This window comes from Ranitomeya imitator, chromosome 7, assembly GCF_032444005.1.
Source record: "Ranitomeya imitator isolate aRanImi1 chromosome 7, aRanImi1.pri, whole genome shotgun sequence".
NCBI classification, from domain to species: Eukaryota; Metazoa; Chordata; class Amphibia; order Anura; family Dendrobatidae; genus Ranitomeya; species Ranitomeya imitator.
In genome coordinates this window covers 156,876,198-156,892,599 of record NC_091288.1, presented here as the reverse complement: position 1 = coordinate 156,892,599, position 16,402 = coordinate 156,876,198, and the positions used below count along the sequence as shown (strand labels likewise).

At 42.6% G+C, this 16,402-nt stretch overlaps 1 protein-coding gene across 1 annotated transcript in view; it reads right to left on the bottom strand.

The window, feature by feature from the left end:
* KATNIP (katanin interacting protein) overlaps positions 1-16,402 on the bottom strand; it is a 259,496-nt gene that overhangs the window by 70,967 nt on the left and 172,127 nt on the right. The window contains exons 18-20 of the mRNA XM_069733957.1: positions 6,126-6,201; positions 4,662-4,839; positions 1,454-1,619 (exon numbers count right to left, since the gene is read on the bottom strand). Of these exons, the coding sequence (XP_069590058.1) occupies positions 1,454-1,619; positions 4,662-4,839; positions 6,126-6,201 (420 nt within the window). The remainder of the gene's footprint in view (positions 1-1,453; positions 1,620-4,661; positions 4,840-6,125; positions 6,202-16,402) is intronic.

Sequence of the window (16,402 nt, the reverse complement as noted above, 5' to 3'; positions counted from 1 at the left end):
TATATATATATTTCAATTAATTGTGTGTACTATGATGAAAAAAAGTAATATTTATTTTAATGAATTGTCAGATATCTTACACTCTAGGGAGTAATTTATAGGTATAAAAGCTCTCAATGTAAGTCTATGAGGACCTTGTTCTGGCTCTCATAGACTTACATTGAGTTGTGACCTCTGACAGTGGTGGTGCTGGGAACAGCTGAAGACTGCAGCTGGTAGGTATGATACTAGGGCTGGGTACTTAGATTAGAAGCAGAACTGCAGAGATGCAACATAAAAAAAACACTGGAATTGTGCCTTCAGTGCCCTGCTTCCCCCACCCGAAATCTAGTACAAGTGCTGTCATTCTCTGAGGCAGTGCATGCGCAGTACAATCCTGATGAAGAAGACTTCATAGTCTGCAGATTGCACCAGATAGTGACAGTCTCCTTCACTCCGGCTGCACATTCAGGCACCATTCTAATGAAGAGGACGGTCAGAGTCTGGAGCGATCTGCAAAGTATGAAGTCTTCATCAGGACTGTGCTGCGCGTGTACCGCTCTGGGGAATGACAGAACTTGCACTAGATCGAGGCCGCGGGAAGCAGGGCACAGACGGACGAGTGACCTGTCAATCACTTACAAGAGACAGGAGGCCGCAGAGCAGTGTGCCGTGCGCCCCATGTTGCACTAGAGGCTAATTTGTTTAACAATTTAACAATAAATGTCTAAAATTAAAACTCCGATTTCTAAAACAACGGTATGGTAGTAAGTAGCAGAGCATTAGTTTGGGGTATTTAAACCTGCTCACAGGTTCCCTTTAAGTTAAAGATGAATAATGGGGAGCAACAAGTTACATCTTATCTTACTGTAGCTTACACGAGCAGCAATCCACCAATAGTAAAAAAAAATGGAAACAAGTGGAGAAGGAGAAAAGGAGAGTCAGCTCACCGTTGATGCAGCCACAATCCTGCTGAGAAGCGAAAGGAAAAGCCTGGGATCCGGCTAAGGCAAACCAAGAGGAAGAATCCAGCGTGGAAGAAGGCAAGTAAAACGTCCAATTTTATTGAAGAAATAAATCGCATCCATAAAAACATGGTAAGATTCTGGTCACAATGGATACAACCATGAGTAAGGCTCATCGGAGCTGAAATGCGTTGGTTGTATCCACTGTGACCAGAACCGCACTTACCTTGTTTCTATGCATGTGATTTATTTTGTCATTAAATTGGACATTTTACTTACGCTGGATTCTTCCTCTTCAATAGAAAAAAGGAATAAAATAAAAATGAATTTAAAAAATGGGCAACAAATCAAAAAGAAAATGAAAAAAAAAAGAACCATTAGCGACATAAGTATATTTTTTGCTGTTTGATGGATTCTATGGAAGGTAAAGATTAGTTTCTCACAACTGTTTATTTCCGAGGTTCTCATGATGCAATATTAATTTACCAAGAAGATAGGAAAAACATTACCCCTCTGTATGTGTCTTCAGGAGACTTATTGTAATTCCAAAACCTCAGCCCTGCAACCGCTTCAGCTTTATCAAAACTGATGGTGATGGTGTGATTTTCTCCGCAGGTAAATGGGATAAGCCACATGTGGGAATCCTCACTGGTAATGTTCATACCATCAATGAGTCTAGGAAACCAAAAAAAGGAATTCATCAGAAAATGAAGCTAATGGGAATACTTATATATATTGTATAGTAGGTTGTTACCAAAAGTCTAAAGCTTTTACAGGAACAAAATGGAAAAGTGGATACGAGCCCGGGTAGTGGAGAGAAATCAACAGAGACCCTTTATTAGCATGAGGCAGATATCAGATGATCAGGCGTTTCCAATCAGCAGAAGGTTATCAGCAGGTAAATAAAATGGCTCATCATGCTTCTTGGATGGAGTAGCAAACAACTGGCATTGTATATAGGAAGATGCTCGAGACCTTTAGGAATGACTTGCTGTAGTTCTGGCTTACACTCACAGAGAGGGAGCTTCCTATATTGACAGGGCATCAAGGGTAATTTTCCAAAAAATTGGAAGTTATGGTATGGAGTTACTAAACCTGTCATGTTTCTAGACCAACTGGGTAATGACATCCGTACTAAGAAGGTTCTGCTGAATGTGCTGCCCACGAACACTTCCGTCTATCTTAGGACCATGCAGTTGGATGACCTCAGACAAGCAGAAGTACTGTAGTAAGTAGTGATGGGCGAATATACTCGTTACTCGAGATTTCCCAAGCATTTTCGGGGGTCCTCCGAGTATTTTTTAGTGCTCGGAGATTTAGTTTTCATCACCGCAGCTGAATGATTTACAGCTACTAGCCAGCATAAGTACATGTGGGGGTTGCCTGGTTCCTAGGGAATCCCCACATGTAATCAAGCTAACTAACAGATGTAAATCATTCAGCTGAGGCGAGGAAAACTAAATCTCCGAGCACTAAAAAATACTCGGAGGACCCCCGAGAGTCCTCGAGAAATCTCGAGTAACGAGTATATTCGCTCATCACTAGTAGTAAGTCCAACAGCGGCTGCTGGTTGTCACACGAGCCCTGGCTCATCCAGAGCAGAAATAGTGGGAGCAATGCCACTGCAGGTGGGGAGTATATGGTGTCACTATTTTACAAGGGACTACTTTATTTAAAGAGAGGTTGTACGGGTAGTATACAACCCCATTAAGGATTAATAGATTAGCAAACTGTAAAAAAGAAAGTATCAAACTAACAGTATCCCTAATTTATTACGAGCAAAATGAAGCAAACCTACTGCCATACGATCAGCATTACAAGAGGTAATGTTTTGTCCGTAGGATTTAGATCGTATCTCCACCATTCTCTCCATATGCTATCTGATCAAAGCTTATAGAGAAATTTCCTAATAAACTATAACTGCCAATTTGTATGAGCCCCCCCCCCCCCCCCCAGAAGGATGTCTGCATGAAACACCTGAGCTACAGAATAAGGCCGGGGTCACACCAGCGTATAACATGGAAAAGTGCTATGTGATAAAACAAGGCAGAGTGCTATGTGATAAAACAAGGCAGAGCGCTATGTGATAAAACAAGGTAGAGTGCTATGTGATAAAACAAGGTAGAGCGCTATGTGATAAAACAAGGTAGAGCGCTATGTGATAAAACATGAAAACTTTTGAAGGAAAGAGCGCAAATAGTGTCTTATCTGAGAAGGATAAAAGGTTAATCCATAGGATTGCACTCACCAGATGTAGCGGAGTTGAAGCGTTGAAAGGATTCGCTGCAGCAGATCCCAGAGTCCAGGAAGGACCGGCCGTTAAATACAGATTGGGAAAATTGTGGTAAATTTCTGCGGTGCTGAATCACTAGAATTCCATAATTATTAGTACATGTGGCTATATTATTCTACGCCTGTGGTGTTTCCTGATGAAGGAGTCAAACTCTGAAACGCGTAGAACAATAAAGCCACATGTACTAATAATTATGGAATTCTAATGATTCAGCAGCGCAGAAATTTACCACAATTTTCCCAATATGTGATAAAACATGACATTGAACTCGGCTCAGTGTTATACTATGGGGCCACTCAGATCTACGATTGTCATGCTGATTCGACATGAGAGAATAATGGCAGTGAGACTTGGCGCACTCACACCTATACAAGTCTATGGATGCATGTGAAACATTGGACTGCAGTTGGATGTCATCCCAGTGCAGGCCGATATACTGTACGCGGAGTCAGGCCATGGAGGAGTCGGAGAAATTACTTTCTCCGTCTCCTCCGCACCTGTGCAGGGATTCTCTCTTGCGATAGGATCGGAGCACCGAGCTCTGACACTCGGATCACGCCCGCAGCAGAGCTGCAGCCGAGGGTCATTAGCATCTTGCATCAGATCCCATATGCTAGTGAGTTTTCAGCCCAAGGGTACTTTTTCACAAGAGTTGGGCATGCTACCAATTTTCTGCAAAAGAAAAACCTGCAGCAAATCATAGGGATTTATCAAATATTTCACGCTTGGCATTAGAAAGGATAAGATGGGCCCCATCATTACAAATATCCATGGTTTACCCTGAAAAGCTGTGGTGTTTCAGAGACAACATACTATGAACATGAAGTGGGGAGTCTACAAGGTGACTAAGTGACTAGATCCAGGTGGGCAGGCGGTGTCGGTGGGCAGGTGGTATCGTCTCCCTCCTAGCAATGTTTCACTTACAGGTCTCTCCCTACGTTTGTATGAAGTGGGGAGTCATACAAGGTGACTAAGTGACAAGATCCAGGTGGGCAGGCGGTGTCGGTGGGCAGGTTCTGTCGGCTCCCTCCCACCCAGCAATACTTTACTGAAGGTCTCTCCCGCTGTGTGTATAGGGAGAGATCTGTCAGTCAAACAGAGGTGGGCCACAAACACCTGTCAGACTAGTTCACTCAGTCACCTCACTGTAGTGTTTCATAGTAAAACATGGATATTTGTCTGGTCTATGGTTTGGGCAGCGTGAGTCACCTGCCACGCTCCTTTGTACAACGATGCAACTTTCACAATAAAAGCTACAGAGATGCTAACTAAAGCTCCGTCACACAGTGACACCTACTGAAAACAATGGTAAAACTTGTGGTATACTGGATCTCCAGAAAACATAACTATCGACCCTCACTAATGTAAAGAACATAATGACAGTGTTATACTGATCACAAGGTAATCAGTGATGTTAAACATACTTGTCTAAAGTTCTGCTGTCATCTTGGTATTCAGGAAGCACGCTGAGATCCGGGGGTGAGGCTGTCATAATATTCATGCTTAGGGACAACGCTTCACCATCGGACCCCACTATTTCTAGTCCGGTAAGCCCAAGGTAATGCTGGTCTCCCCAGGTCATGGTAAAATTTAATTGAAGACCTAAAAAATATAATGGTAACATCAAAGCATTGTAGTATACCCTTAAGAGAAAATATGTAAAAGTGCGACAAATTCTTGGGAATCATTTATTCACCTAATTAGAGGGTCACCTTGTTATTTAAGTCACCTTATTATTTAAGCTTTTTCAGTATGAAATCTACTTTTCGGAAAGCCAGGAGACCAGGAATAGGCAACGGGCGTGGACAAAGAATGCTAAATTTTCCCAAGACACTTTTCCAGATGTCTCAGTACTACAATATATACTGTATTATTCGACATGGAGGACTAGAATTTACAGAATATCATGTCAGGGAATTTGAGGCACCCACACCAGATAACAGCACTGACTGAAACTAACGTGTCCCTTTATGATTTACTAATGTCCATTCTGAAAACACTGCCCAATGCATCACTGCCCAAATTAGCCACCGATGTATTGCGACAACTGAAAAAAAGCGTAGTGCACGTAACTCTGATCTATGACTGGTAAGGCAACACTTCATATTGTGCATGCAAGAACGTCCACTAAATTAGCTGTAAATGGCTCTTCTGAAGCATACACAGGAGGCAGCTTCTAAATCTGGTTGTCTCTCTTTCAATCTTCAGGAGTGCTCCTCTGCTTCCAGGCTTCCCGCTTGCCAAAGGTCAGTGCCCGCTTGGTGACTCGACAGTTTTGACTGTCTACAGGGCAGGGCACCTGGCCCGAATTCCCTGTCTTGTCCGATGCGGTTAGGAAAGAGCAGCTTTGATTCAGCAATCCGATGCTCCCAACCTGTGTAGCACACAACTTCCAAGTGTTCGCTCAGAGATGGCCAGAAACTATCAAATTCCCTCTAGTCCTTAGGAACAGAGAGGTTTATTAACAAGAGGTAAATTGCAAACCTGCTTGTTTTTATAGTATCTATGCAATTTTACCTATTTTTTATTGATGAGACGACCTCATTAAATTTTTGCCAAAGAAAGACTTAGCTACTAGATTAGGAGGTTGTACCAGCTTTGAATTGCAGACCTGAACGAGTTTTAGTCATTTCATATATTCTACCAGTAATGATCTTAATTAGAAGCCACTAGATTTCAGCCATAGACTATTAAATTGCAAAAGTCCTATTGCAAATCAATAAACCCATCAACGGCGGCAAGACACATAAAATGGATTCTAAGAAAAAGCAAAGAAAATAAATGGAGACTAGAATACAAAATAAACGATGATTGTCCGAGAGGGTATTAACAATACTGTACAAAATGTTTCCTTTTATACTATTATACATTTTATCAAATATACTTACATCTCCCAGTATACACTCCGGGTATATTAGTGTGGAGATTCAGGGACACTGATGCTACAGGTTTTTGATCAGAAGCCTGTAAAAAAAAAAAAAAAAAGAAAGAAATGGAACCGATAAAAAACTACTGTTCTATACAAACTTATCAATCCTACTGTATACTAAGAAAGTTATAAGATCTAAGTGATCAGCTGACCATGTCAGTTTTGTTCCCCCGGGTGCACGGTGGTTTGTAATCACCTTGTCAATAATATAAATAGTCCATCACATCTGGATAGTGAAAAAAATATACAAAGCTTTTATTTCATTTGTGCAGCAATCATAAAATCCATAAAGTCCACAATGTCTGGTGCTCCCACAACAGGCAACTCACTTCGAACAAACAGTTCTTTGTCTACTCAAAGCCAAAGGCTTGACAAAGAACTGTTTGTTCGAAACGCATTACCTGTTTATGGATTTTATGATTGCTGCACATATGAAATAAAGGAAGATTTGAATTTTTTCACTATCTGGATTTGCTGTACTATTTGCTTAAAATACCGAGAAAGTTTAAGCAAAAAACTCAGAAGGAAAATGTAAAAAAAAAATGAAACATAAATGCGATTATTATTGGAAATTAATGTAGTCTTTGTTCACACTGGGGTCATGGCTCTCATTTTTATAGGATTCAGAACATATGCGAGAGACAGAACAAATATATGTTTGAAAGATCAGTAATGAACTGGTGTCTCTCATGGGTCCATTGGCTTTCTCTTTTTTCAATGGATACAAAAGTACTGAATGCTACGATACTGTGATTTGAGAGAAGTAAACTAAGTTTGGACACAGCCTAAATGGGTTTATCACAAATAACATTTATCATCTATACACCAAGTAATAAGGATAAGTCACCACATCCGTAAGGATAAAACATTTTCTTTATTTACATGTATACACATAAGGTCCTGGATGCTGATGTGTGTCACTGAGGTGGCTGGGCTCGGTGATGCAAATCCTGGGAGAAAGTGCATCAGAAACAATGGGCTACTAAGATGATTTTTATTCTGACTAGATTTGGGGTTCAGAATTTAGGAGCGACCAAGAGAGCATGGGAGGAAACGGTTGCTCCCATACTCCAGTCCATGTCTTACAGGCCTAATAACAGGCAGGTTAGATCTGCAGAGTGTTGTGCTGGGGCTGGAGAATGACAGTTCATGGTGGACAGTCTATGTTGAAGACTAAGAAGTGCCTGCGACAGCAAGTTGGTGAGACCATTTGATTTGTTTTGCCTTACCCAAAAGAAGGGACAGTTTTATTATTAATTTGTACTGAAGAAAGTCAAACTTTATGAACGACATCAATTTGGCTTCTCTCGGTCTCTCAGACGCATATTTTTTTCTGATCACAGCCCCTTAATGGATGCTTAAAGGGGCTGTACGATAGCTATAATACCATTTATAAATATTTATCCAACCACTTTTGTAATTTGCATTATTATAAAATTCCCTACTTATCTACCTATACAGCTAATCCTTATATTTGTTTTTTTTTACTTTAACGTCCTGTGATGTTTAATTTCAGGGAAGTTTCAAATGGGACATCACAGAAGGATGGCCCTGCAGTTCACATCATGCAACTTCTATCACCGTTCGTGAAAGTCTTCCCCCATGGTCCCTACTTGTACCACGACTATATCTTTCCCTGAAATTAGTCATCATCCTGGGGCTGTGATAGGAGTAGAGTGAGTGACAGCTGCACCGGCCCACAGCGTCCATCACTGCCTTTAAACGAATCATAATCAGGGGGTGGAACTACTGTCACTCACACTACTTCTATTACCACACCCTCATGTCACACCCCCCTCTCAAATGATGCATCACAGGAAGTGGAAAAAAGCACATATAGTGGTTAGCTGTATAGGGAGAAAACTGGGAAATTGTTGTAACGTTAATTACAAAAGTAGTTATATCTTAAAAATTATTATTATTTAATGGTCTTCTGCTCGGTCTTGAGCCATGGTGATGGATGAACGCTCTATAGGAAGATCCATCTTGTGCAAGCCTACATAGGTCCACCACCAGGGTCTTCTCTGCTTTTTATCTTGATTGTATCATGCCATCGGGTTCCTGGTTTTCCTCTTAGTCTTGCTCCTTCTATTCTTCCATGTTCTTCTCCAGTGATTGCACTATTTGTATGATGTGTTCAAAGTACGCAAGACGAAGCTTAGTGATCACTGCTTCAATTTTCATGTGTGGCTTGATTTGTTCTTAGTCTCACAAAGACTGTCTTAAAAAAAAATCTTAAAAATAGCTACTTATGAAAGGCATTCTAGATATCAGACAACACCCTTAACTTGTTCTAACCCAGAAAAACAAAACGGTCAACATTTCCGTGCACGTTCACAAAGTGCAGCATTGGCCCTAAATAGGTTTTATTACCACTGGCTACGTTACGCACATGTTCTGCAGTTCTTATTTTGTATCTCTCTAGTTGAACAGCACACATATTTGATTTGATACTGATGAGAAACCTTTCATCTTGTGGTCCCATTACTGTTGTCGCAAATTTGCAGACGCTGCACCTCTACCATCACATTTATAAAAGCCCTTTTGGGATCCAAAAGATGGATAATATATGCCTGATTGCTGAGATTCTGAACCCTGGAAACCTTGTGATTATTGATGAGCGAGTATACTCGTTGCTCGGGTGACCTCCGAGTATTTGTTAGTGTTCGGAGACTAAGCTTTCATCAACTCAGCTGAATGATTTACAGCTACTAGCCAGGCTGAGTACATGTGGGGGTTGCCTGGTTGCTAGGGAATCCCCACATGTAATCATGCAGGTTAGTAGCTGTAAATCATTCAGCTGCGGCAATGAAAACTAAATCTCCGAGCAGTCATAAATACTCGGAGGACAACCGAGCGTGCTCGGGAAAACACGAGCAACGAGTATACTCACTCATCACTACTACTTTTATCACAAGATCCTTTGTTTTTCCTTACTGTGGTTGCATGCACATGGACACTCTATTCAATGACTTGGCTGTTTCTGTAAATCCCATAGACAATAAATCTGGCGCTGCTCACTTACAAATCGGAGGTGGCTGGTGCAGATAAGTGGTACCTACCGAGACATCTGCATGATTGGCAGGTATCATGAATATGCCCTATTCTAATGAACAAGACAAGCGCAGGATATTTGGTGACCGTGCGTATATTGGATTTAAATGGCGTGGCAGTGCACTTGATCGACCAGGTTAATCCATTAATCTGCAGAAGCAGTGAAAATGAAAAGGGGCTTGGGACCCTTCTCTAGTGACTGTGGTGGTATCAGAAGTGAGAAACACAGCTACCAAACATTTTCTCTGCTTTCCTGCATATACATAATAAGTGTCCTTCATCTATATATATATAATTGTCTAAGGGGTACTTCCGTCTTTCTGTCTGCAACTTCCGTAATGGAAATCCCGCGTCGCTGATTGGTCTCGCCAGCTGCCTGTCATGGCTACCGCGACCAATCAGCGACGGGCACAGTCTGATTAGTCCCTCCCTACTCCCCTGCAGTCAGTGCCTGGCGCCCTACTCCCCTACAGTCACCGCTCACAAAGGGTTAATGCCAGTGGTAACAGACCGCGTTATGCCGCGGGTAACGCACTCCGTTACCGCTGCTATTTACCCTGTGTGTCCCCAACTTTTTACTATTGATGCTGCCTGTGCAGTATCAATTGTAAAAAGATGTAATGTTAAAAATAATAAAAAAACAAAAAAAGACCGCTAAGTCATCTGGGTAATTTCGCAATGCACCCTGGGAACGGAAGATGGCGACAGCCGCACGCGCATCGCCAGAGCTTCAAGTTCGCTGGATTGGATCCCGGCGGGTGAGTATAGAACTATTTTTGTCTGGGATATGGTGCCCACACTGTTATATACTGCGTGGGCTGTGTTAGATACCGCGTGGCTGCTATGTACTACCTGGCCAGTGTTACATACTATGTGGGTTGTGTTATGTACTGCATGGGCTGTGTTATATATTACGTGGCCAGTGTTATATACTGTGTGGTCTGTGTTATATACCACGTGGCTGCTATATACTACGTGGCCAGTGTGAGCTACTATGTGGGCTGTGTTATGTACTACGTGGGCTGTGCTATATATTACGTGGCCAGTGTTATATACTGCGTGGCCTGTGTTATATACTGCATCGCCTGTGTTATATACTGTGTGGCTGCTATATACTGCATGGGATGTGTTATATACTGTTTGGGCTGTTATATACTGCGTGGCCACTGTTATATATTGCGTGGCCTGTATTAACACATCGGGTATTCTACAATATGTATGTATATATGTATGTATATAGCAGTCACATAGTATATAGCACAGGGCACGTAGTTTTAGCTATATACTACATGGCTCTTATATACTACGTGGCCTGTGCTATATACTATGTGGCTGCTATATACATACATACATACATACATATTCTAGAATACCCGATGCGTTAGAATCGGGCCACCATCTAGTGTGAAATAAAATGCTGTCAATCCCCTTGAAAAGAATTGTTTAGCATCTGCTTTTCTTGATAACTTACATTGTGTCTCTGTTAATTCTCAAATTCCTAAATTAATTGAGCAGCATTACCATTGTAGATAGCGATCAGATGAAAATGTTACAGCCCTCAAAAGTATTCAGTACTAAGGGTACCGTCACACAGTGGCATTTTGATCGCTACGACGGCACGATCCGTGACGTTCCAGCGATATATCCGTGACGTTCCAGCGATCTCGCTGTGTCTGACACGCTCCTGCGATCAGGGACCCCGCTGAGAATCGTACGTCGTAGCAGATCGTTTGAAACTTTCTTTCATCGACTAGTGTCCCACTGTGGCGGCATGATCGCATGGTGTAACATATATCGTATACGATGTGCGCATAGTAACCAACGGCTTCTACATCGCACATACGTCATGAAATTATCGCTCCAGCGTCGTACATTGCAAAGTGTGACAGCAGTCTACGACGCTGGAGCGATATTGTTACGATGCTGGAGCGTCACGGATCGTGCCGTCGTAGCGATCAAAATGCCACTGTGTGACGGTACCCTAAAGGCCCCGTCACACATAGCGACGCTTGAGCGATTCCGACAACGATACGACCTGTCAGGGATCGCTCAAGCGTCGCTATGTGGTCGCTGGTGAGATGTCACACAGTGCGATCTCCCCAACGACGCAGCAGCGATCTGTAGCGACCTGTAGAACGATGCTATTTCATGATGATTCAATGGGACGTCCTGTCAGCGAGGTCGTTGGTAAGGTGTCAAACACAGCGATGTGTGCTACCCAGCGGGACCTCAATGATCAAAAAATGGCCCAGGCCATTCCGACACGACCAGCGATCTCACAGCAGGGGCCTGGTCGCTGCTATGTGTCACACATAGCGAGATCGTTACTGAGATCGCTGTTGCGTCACAAAACTTGTGACTCAGCAGCGATCTCACTAGCGATCTCGCTGTGTGTGACGGGGGCTTTAACTCTGGGATTTCTCACACTGGAATTTTCTGACACATCCTAAACAAAAGACTGTTCAAATCAATAGTACATTTCTTAGAATGTGTCAGATATCTTCACTATCACAGATTTTGTCTAGTTTTCTGTAGATATTCAGGAGCGCACAGCTCCCATGCCTCCCAGCATCTTGTGTGTCCGGGGAATCGTGTGCTCCTGAAGACTGACAGTCCGGGCCAGTGGAATGGCTGAGCTGCTGGCCTGAACTGACCGCTCTCTAATGCTGAAAGCAGGGACAGTTTTGCCTGTGCAGCATCAGAAGAGTGGCCAGTGCTGGATCCAGCAATCCGGCCCACTGCAGAATAGCGCTTGTAAACTCTAAAGCCAACAACTTACAAGCGCGTGCTCCTTGCCTGGAAAACCAGACACCGCAGAGTAACCGGGTCAACCGTCTAAACTATACTAAACCTGTAACCAATGAATAAAAAAAAGCAAATTGTTCCTAAGAATGGAGAGGATTTTTAATAAGACATAAATTGCAAATTGCTAGTTTTTAATTTAATAAGATGAGACACCAATTTAATCCAGATTGCGCTCAAAGGTTGCTATAACATTTTGGGGTCTAGTCCAGTTAGTGCTCAAAGGGGTTTCAGTGTTGTAAAATTTGGGAGTTTGGTCTAGGTAGTGGGCAACATGGTTTGGGTGCTGTAACATTTTGAGGTTTAATCCTCGCATTGCTCAAAGGGGTTTTAGTGCAGTAACATTTTGGGGTTTAGTCCAGGTAGTGTTCAAAGAGGTTTTGGTGTTGTAAAATTTGGGGGTTTAGTCCAGGTAGTGCGCAACATGGTTTGGGTGCTGTACCATTTTAGAGTTTAATCCTGGCAGTGCTCAAAGGGGAATGCGCGCTGTAACATTTTGGGGTTTAGGCTAGGTAGCTCAAAATGGTTTGGGTGCTATAACATTTTTAGGGTTTAGTCCAGGTAGTGCTCAAAGGGGTTTCAGTGCTGTAAAATTAGGGGGTTTAAGCCTGGTAGTGCTTAAAGTGGTATGGGTGCCGTAACATCTTGGGCTTTAATCCAGGTATTGCTTAAAGGGGTTTAAGTGATGTATCATTTTTGAAGTTGGTAGAGGTAGAGTTAAAATGTTAGAAACCTCGTGATGTAATACTCTGTCTATATGGTCAAATCATATATTTTAGGAAGCATCATAGAACATTCAATGGAAACTAGAATGTAACACTAATACATTGTAATAAGCATGGCTTAACCTAATAATGATTGTGTAATGAGCAATAAAGATTTTGCCAGTACAAAATTATATTTTCCATTACCTTTGACAGACAGTAATACAGGCATCATTGAGTATAATTTTATAAATACACTGAATCTTTTGCTTTTAATTGTCTTATGATTAATTCTGCTTTATATTAAAAAATCAAATAGAATATTTATAATTAAATATGATATACTAAATATTCTTACACCCATACATTATTATAGTCCAAATCATAGATTGCAAAACCCAAAATGCCCGCAACAGGGATATACGAGATAAAATAAACCTAAAATGTAAAGTGTTATTCTAAAAAAAAAAAAAAAATCAAGTTATCGATTATCCATGGGATCTTTACATCAGTTCTCCAACCCTGAGAACTGGGTTTGGCAAGCCTGCATTGAATGGAGTGTCGGTGCGCATGCTCAGCCTCCACTCCATTCATTATTTATGGGACTACTGAGTGTACTGCTTTGATATTTCTGGATCATGCAATATGAGGTCTCCGTGTATGATGAGGGCTCAGGAGGTGAGCCCGCATCATAACAGCTGGCTCCAGATTATACAAACCCATGGGCCCCACTGCAACACAATCATGGAGTGCCAAAGGATTGCTATGGCAGCTGGGAGCCTGGTGAAGGCCCCTGTGCCTCAAATAATGATATTCCATGTAGACCAGGCTAGGCCTCACATGAAACCGTGATTTTCTCTATGTACTGCAATACTATGGTACTGTACTATATAGAATAAGTGGTAGACACTCGCAGGTTCAAATTCGCATTGGAACTAAAAAAGATAAAGATAAAAAGTTTTAAATATAGAAACAGAAATAAAAAAAATAAAGTTTCAAATCACTTTATCCCATTCCATTAAAAATAAATAAAAAATAAACATATTGTGTTAGAATTGTGTTCTTTCGGTCACCGTAACACCACCAAAAAATTCAACAAGATGGTCCCTCAAACCAGTATAAATAAGAACGTCAGCTCACCATGCAAAAATATTACATCTATGACAAAATGATATAAACAAGATCAGTACACCACCGCAAAAAGCAAGCCCTCATGCCGTTCCATCAAGGTAAAAATGAAAACGCGAATGGTCTCAGAATATGGTGACAAAAAAAGCATTAATGCACTAATTTCATAATATATACACTGACGAGCAAAAGGGTAACAATGTTTTGAACTTTTGACTTTCAGGCTCTATATCTCACCATCCACTATAGCTTAGAACATGAGACTACTATTATTTTACAGAAAATCATCATGGCTACCTCATACATAAATTTGACTTCTAACTATTCTGCATATGATTAGTTATGCAGATTCTTATCATGTTACTGCAATGTTACCGTTTTGCTCCTAAAAATCTAAATTTTTATTATTTTGTTAGAATTTTGTAAATCCAGCTTTGGCTTTCAATACTGCCTGAATCCTTCTGGGCATGCTCTTGATCAGATTCAAGCATGTCACAACCAAATTTTGATCCCAGGTCTCTGCTACACATGCCCAAAGTTGGCGGTGCTTTGGTCGACTCACTTGGGCATGTATACAGCTTTTTCTTCAAGTCTCTTCAACTGTATCCAAAAGTGTTTGACTGCATTGAGGTCCGGGGACCGTGGGGAAAAATCCAGCACCTCTATTTTGTTGTCATTGAACCATTTCTTCGCCAATCTCAACATACCGTATATACTCGAGTATAAGCCGAGATTTTCAGCCCAAATTTTTGGGCTGAAAGTGCCCCTCTCGGCTTATACTCGAGTCAAGGTGGGTGGCAGGGTCGGTGGGTGAGGGGGAGAGGGCGCTGAGGTATACTTACCTAGTCCCAGCGATCCTGGCGCTGTCCCTGCCATCCCACGGTCTTCTGTGCTGCAGCTTCTTCCCCTCTTCAGCGGTCACGTGGGACCGCTCATTAGAAAAATGAATAGGTGGCTCCACCTCCCATAGGGGTGGAGCCGCCTATTCATTTCTCTAATCAGCGGTAACGGTGACCGCTGATAGAGAAAGAAGCTGCAGCACAGAAGACCGTGGGACAGGCAGAGGGAGCCGGACGTCGGGACCAGGTAAGTATGTCATATTTACCTGTCCCCGTTCCAGCCGACGGGCGCCGCTCCGTCTTCCCGGCGTCGCTCCGCTCTGACTGTTCAGGTCAGAGGGCGCGATGACGCATATAGTGTGTGCGGCGCCCTCTTCCTGATCAGTCAGTGCAGAGACGCCGGGACCGGACGCCGGAACGAGACGCCGGGAGCTGCAATCAAGAGAGGTGAGTATGGCTTTTTTTTATCGCAGCAGCGGCACAGATTTATGTGGAGCATCTATGGGGGCAGTATGAACGGTGCAGAGCATCTATGGGGGCAGTATGAACGGTGCAGAGCATCTATGGGGGCAGTATGAACGGTGCAGAGCATCTATGGGGGCAGTATGAACGGTGCAGAGCATCTATGGGGGCAGTATGAACGGTGCAGAGCATCTATGGAGGCAGTATGAACGGTGCAGAGCATATATGGGGCAGTATGAACGGTGCAGAGCACTGTATGGGGCACAGATATGGGGGCAGTATGAACGGTGCAGAGCATCTATGGGGGCAGTATGAACGGTGCAGAGCATATATGGGGCAGTATGAACGGTGCAGAGCATATATGGGGCACAGATATGGGGGCAGTATGAACGGTGCAGAGCACTATATGGGGCACAGATATGGGGGCAGTATGAACGGTGCAGAGCACTATATGGGGCAGTATGAACGGTGCAGAGCACTATATGGGGCACAGATATGGGGGCAGTATGAACGGTGCAGAGCACTATATGGGGCACAGATATGGGGGCAGTATGAACGGTGCAGAGTACTATATGGGGCACAGATATGGGGGCAGTATGAACGGTGCAGAGCACTATATGGGGCAGTATGAACGGTGCAGAGCACTATATGGCAGAGCTATGGGGAAATAATGAACGGTGCAGAGCACTATATGGCACAGCTATGGGGAAATAATGATCTATTTTTATTTTTGAAATTCACCGGTAAATGCTGCATTTCCACCCTAGGCTTATACTCGAGTCAATAGGTTTTCCCAGTTTTTTGTGGCAAAATTAGGGGGGTCGGCTTATACTCGGGTCAGCTTATACTCGAGTATATACGGTATGCTTTGTGTTGTTGTCCTCTTGGAACACTATGTCGTCCTTTTCATTTCCTTTTCATAGTACTTGAGTGTACCAAGCAACTCATCTTGTAGGATACTCACACATAGCTCTGCATGGAGATCACCATCGATCCTGGTCAAGTATCCAACTACTTTGGCTTTGAAATAACCACATATCATCAGGCTTCCTCCACCGAACTTGACAGTTCCTTCAACTTCTCTATCCGTTTGATTCTTTTTCCCTTGTTTCTTCCAGACCCGTTTGCAGTCATCTGAGTCTAGTCTATTAACTTTTGTCTTATACAGTAGCTCCAGATTACCCATTTCCAATCTTCTGTCTACTTTTTGTACTGATTTGGAAACTCGAGCAGACGCGTCTTATGAC